Source organism: Calidris pugnax, unplaced genomic scaffold, assembly GCF_001431845.1.
Source record: "Calidris pugnax isolate Ruff unplaced genomic scaffold, ASM143184v1 scaffold349, whole genome shotgun sequence".
NCBI classification, from domain to species: Eukaryota; Metazoa; Chordata; class Aves; order Charadriiformes; family Scolopacidae; genus Calidris; species Calidris pugnax.
In genome coordinates, this window is record NW_015091088.1 from 27905 (window position 1) to 32638 (window position 4734).

The 4734-nt window shown below is 38.9% G+C and overlaps 1 protein-coding gene across 1 annotated transcript; it reads right to left on the reverse strand.

Moving 5' to 3' along the window:
- Window positions 1-3104: 3104 nt before the first annotated feature.
- On the reverse strand, window positions 3105-3500 carry GRXCR1 (glutaredoxin, cysteine rich 1; the record flags this gene model as incomplete). The annotated part of the gene is made up of 1 exon (XM_014957766.1): window positions 3105-3500. A coding segment is annotated over exon 1 (396 nt), but the record flags the coding sequence as incomplete, so codon positions are not given.
- Window positions 3501-4734: the final 1234 nt, after the last annotated feature.

The window sequence follows — 4734 nt, forward strand, 5'->3', positions numbered from 1 at the left end:
TTACCCTATTCATATTCCCAAAAACTCATGAAGGTGTGAGATTTTTCCGATGAGTCCATTATGTGAAGGAACTGTCTGAACCAATTCGGTAGAAAGGCTGTAGTTAGAAAATGTGGAAAAAATATTCAAAATCTGAAATATTCCATGGAACATTAAAATACATAGAAGTGCTTTTAGCACAGGTATCTGAACAGAAAACATCAAATGCCTTGACTGCACAACTTAATAAAGCCCAGTTAAGGAGTCCCTGCTTATCCCTAGAGTACCTGAGGAAAGTGATTTGTTTTAAAGGATCTGTCCTCTACAGGGAGCATCTGGGGATTTGGGGTCATAGGATAGTAGAGAAGTTTGGAGATATAGTCTGAAGAAATAGAATACTGACACTGCTCAGGGTTTAGGATTGTCGAGAGTTCATGCTTTGACACTCACTCTGAGGAGTGTATAATGAGGTCATCTACTGCTGAATCATCAAAGGGGCTCTCCTTGGGGATAAGGGACTTCATATACATCTCAACTGATGTTATACATCTGCTGTTGCTTAGTTAAAAGAAGCAAAACATGTAATTGCAGATGACCTCACATAGAAACATAGAATCATAGAATCATTTATGTTGGAAAAGAAAATTAAAATCATCAAATCTAACCGTTAACCTAACACTGCCAAGTCCACCCCTAAATCACATCACTAAGTGTCACATCTAAACATCTTTTAAATACCTCCAGGGATGGTGACTCAACCACTAATCAAGGAGGAAATTACAAAAATGCCCAGTTCAATGATTTTGACTTATATCTTCTACTAGAAACGTATTTCTATCTTATTGTACCTTTGAATACAGAACTCCTGTTGTTTCTCTAAGTGGTGTTAGTGTGCAATTAATTGTCCGGAACGTACTTACAGAAAACTAGAAATAATCCTCTAATCTTATCCTAAATGTCACCACTTCATTTGTAGATGGACATATTTCGATCATATTTCACATGGGGATCAAGCAGTTCCCACTCATTCTCAAAGCCGCCAACCTTCGTGTTTTACTCTTCTCTGTGTTCACCACATGGCACTGAAAATTGCCTCACAGTATAACATAAAAGATATGCAAACTGTCATTCTTCTTCACTAGATTTCAAGTTTTATCTCTGGGAAAACAGGAACTTGTTTGTGTAGAAAAGTAAGAATATACAGTTATTTGTGGGAATCAGTCATCTAGACCTGCCTAAGCAGAAGCTGCTCAGTTCTACATATATTTTCTTCATCCATTTTCAAAACCTGTCTATTCTTTTGGCCTTTACAATGCCTGTAGCAGAGTACTTAAATTAAATTATGTGCTGTATAAAAACTTTTAAGTTTGTTTTCATCTGATAATTTAATTTTTCCACTTTCTTCTGCTGTAAAATACATGTTCCTTATCTTAATTATTTTACAGGTCTTAATTATGGACTTCTGTGGTAGACTAGACTACATATCATTTTCTGAAGTTGTCGGATGGATATGCTTCCCCTCAAGCCTTCTTTTCTTCTGGCAAAACACTTCATGGAAGTAATGTTTGTCCTAGCTGTAACTCTTCTAGGAATAAAAGAAACTTCATTTCAATCAACGTACATTGATTTCAGTCCATGAACCTTCCCTGAAGAACTTCCAGCCCGAAACTGGAGATAGAAGCAGCCAGGTGACAGGGCCACTAATTAAAGGTCCATTTATACAGGTGATTCAAATTTTTTAGCTTTGCATCACTGATGCAACAGAAGGCAGGTGTTAGGAGGGAATGAGGCTAGAGAGGTGAAATGGTGTACTCCATGTAGCAAAACAACAGGAAGCAGTATTTGGAATAAAGGTTGGAGAAGAATTCAGACATGCCCCAGTTAACAATTCCTAACTCATATCTACTCAGAAAAATTGAGTCTCTTACAAATTTTATCAGAGTAGTGAATTCAAGGACAAACTCTCAGTGAGTGGCTTGAAAGCAAGAAAGCTACTTGAGTGCTACATAATGTATAGAACAAAAATGAACAGATAATTAATCTTTGAAATATCCATCCTCCACATGAACGTTGATACTGACAAAAAGACTGTTAGGTACAACATAGAGGACAAGTTCCTATTCAGAAGCAAGAGAATATTAATCTATAGCCATTTCTAAATATATTATGAAATGACTTTGCTTCAAAGTAAGAAAGAACTGCTAGATTTTATTTCAACAGGTGCTACTAGTATCAAATTCCCCATGCTAAAACTCCATGAATGCTTTAAAATAATGCTCTGAAGCCAATTATAAGTTAATTTAAGTGACCATTATAACATTATAACGTTATAACAACCTTTAGAAAGGGTTTGTTGCATACGTGTTGCTCTTTTGTTTGAATTTTAATGATTCAAAGACTTGAATACCTTATATGGATAAATAATATACACATGAACTAAATTTTTTATAAATTTTTTCTTGTTTTTTCTGAGGCCTGTATTTCTCTGCCTAAGATGTCAGTGTGGCATATACTGTTTCAAATACAGATATTCTGTTCCTTCTACAAAATAAATGGATAACAGACATTAATAAAAGACACCTCCGACTAAGATTTCATTCCCCTGAAATTTTCATGTGGGAAAACCATCATTGCTGCCATCCTACATCTAATTTGATCTACTTTGCAGATTAAACACAATGGAATTTGCAAGTATACATATTTACATGGAGGGGACAGTAGATAACATCGTAACCTCATTAGAACTAATATAATAGAAGTGGAAACATGACACATCCCTGCACAGTGGATCTGTACAGATCTCCTACAAAGCCCCAGTTAATTCCTCTGTTACATTTCTTTCCTGGTCTATACATGGATAGTGCAACATACTCATCCCCGGTCAGCAAATTTTAGGTCAGTTTTGAAAGAAAATATTTCAGACTTAATTTGAAGTGGGGAGCTGGAGTATACCAGAAAGAGCAATGAGTCCCTCCAGTGCAACAGCGGTAAGCAAACAGCAATGGGAATGAGGCAGAATATTGAGAAATCGTAAATGAGATATGTTTAGACAAAGGGAAAGAAGAATGTGAGGAGTTAAAAGGGACAGCCATGGTGCTTAAAGCCAGCAGGAGCATATCACCTACCTGAAATACTTTTGCCAAATTGTCAAAGAGGGCTTGACCAGCGCTGACTTTATGCTTGACTCCCCTGACTGTGCCGTTTTTGCTGAGGATGTTGACTCGCTTTGTACCAAACCCCTTCTCTTTAGTGGCTCTGACTAAAATGAGCAAGTCATCCTGCTCGTTCTCGTTTTCGTCGCACTCGGACCCTCCGTGCCCGTTCTGCTGCCCGTCCACTTCGCTCAGCCGGCTGGTTTGGTCAGTCTCCGAGCTACTGGTGTACTCAGAGTCCAGGGAGTCGGCAGCCTCCCCGTCAGCGTAGACCTCCTTCAGCACCCTCCCGCTGTGCGAGGACGCGACGCGGAATCGGACCTTCCTCGACAGCCGCTCGCTCTCCGCCTTCATCTCACTTTTAAACATCGCCTCTTCCATTGACATAAGCAGTTTGCATTGTTCCAACGTGGTGGCCATGGCATTTGCCAGTTTGTCACACTTACTTAACAACAATATCAGCGCTGTTTTCTGTTGACAGAGGTTCTCATATTAAACTAAAGAGGGCTCCCGAGAAGCTACACTGCCGTTCTGCAGTTAATAATGGATGCGTTTGTGCTATGGTTACCTTTAAACTAAAACCCGTAAAATGATCTCCCCAATTAAATATTAAAAAGCCAGTGTGTACTTTTTAGCACCAAGGAAGAAAGCAAGAAAGGCAGAAATTATATTCCTTGATTAAAACAAAAATCAAACCCCACACGTGATAAACCAAATAATGGAAATTACATGAGTTTATATGAATGCAATTTTGTTTGCTGAGAAAGGCAAAGAGGAAGAATTTTTCACAAGATCTGCAGAGTCAAAACTGTTTATATACATTATGCTTGAGGGGAAAATTGCAAAATTCAGCACTGGAGTCAATGATGGGCACATCTATTTCACCAAAACCCTTAATTTGCCTACCAGTCGGACCTCATTCACCAAGTTTGCTGTTTATATAAGCTTGTAGAGATTCGGCAGGGAGCTCTGACTTGGTGTTTTGTGATGCTGGCCTTTTCACAGACTGGCAGAGCAGTGGAGAAGCAATTAGTCACAATTTGTTGCACAGAGTAACACAGTGTTATTAAATAAAACCGAGCCGCTGCTAGTACCACACAGTAACCACCGCCTCTGTTTGTTTTTGTCAAATATTCAAGGGATTGGGCCAAGGAAATCTGAACAAAGGAATAGGAGAAAGCTAATTAATTGGGGCAAAAACAACCAAACAAAGAAAAGTAGGGTAATGTGGCTTTAACTACAGGGGAAGAATTCCCCTATCCCAGCAAATCACAAACAGAGGTTGGCGCAGTATTGGGCATCCAGCTCTCAATGTAAAAATAACAAACCCATACCTGAGATTTCTGGCTACATCTACTCAATACCATGTAGCCATAGTGCCTTAGACCCCCAAGCTGGTTCTGAGTTTGCATGATGATCCTTAGTGTCATTACTCTGTGAAATAGTATTTCAATGCAGAATATTTCTGCATTTTCTACCTTTAAAGTAAAGGAGAACTCCATCCCTATCCTGGCAAAGATTCCCTACACAGTCTCCATAGCACCATTTTCTCTCTAGGTTCATGAATATTGAATTGCTTCCTGAAGCCTGTGTCCCCCCCGAC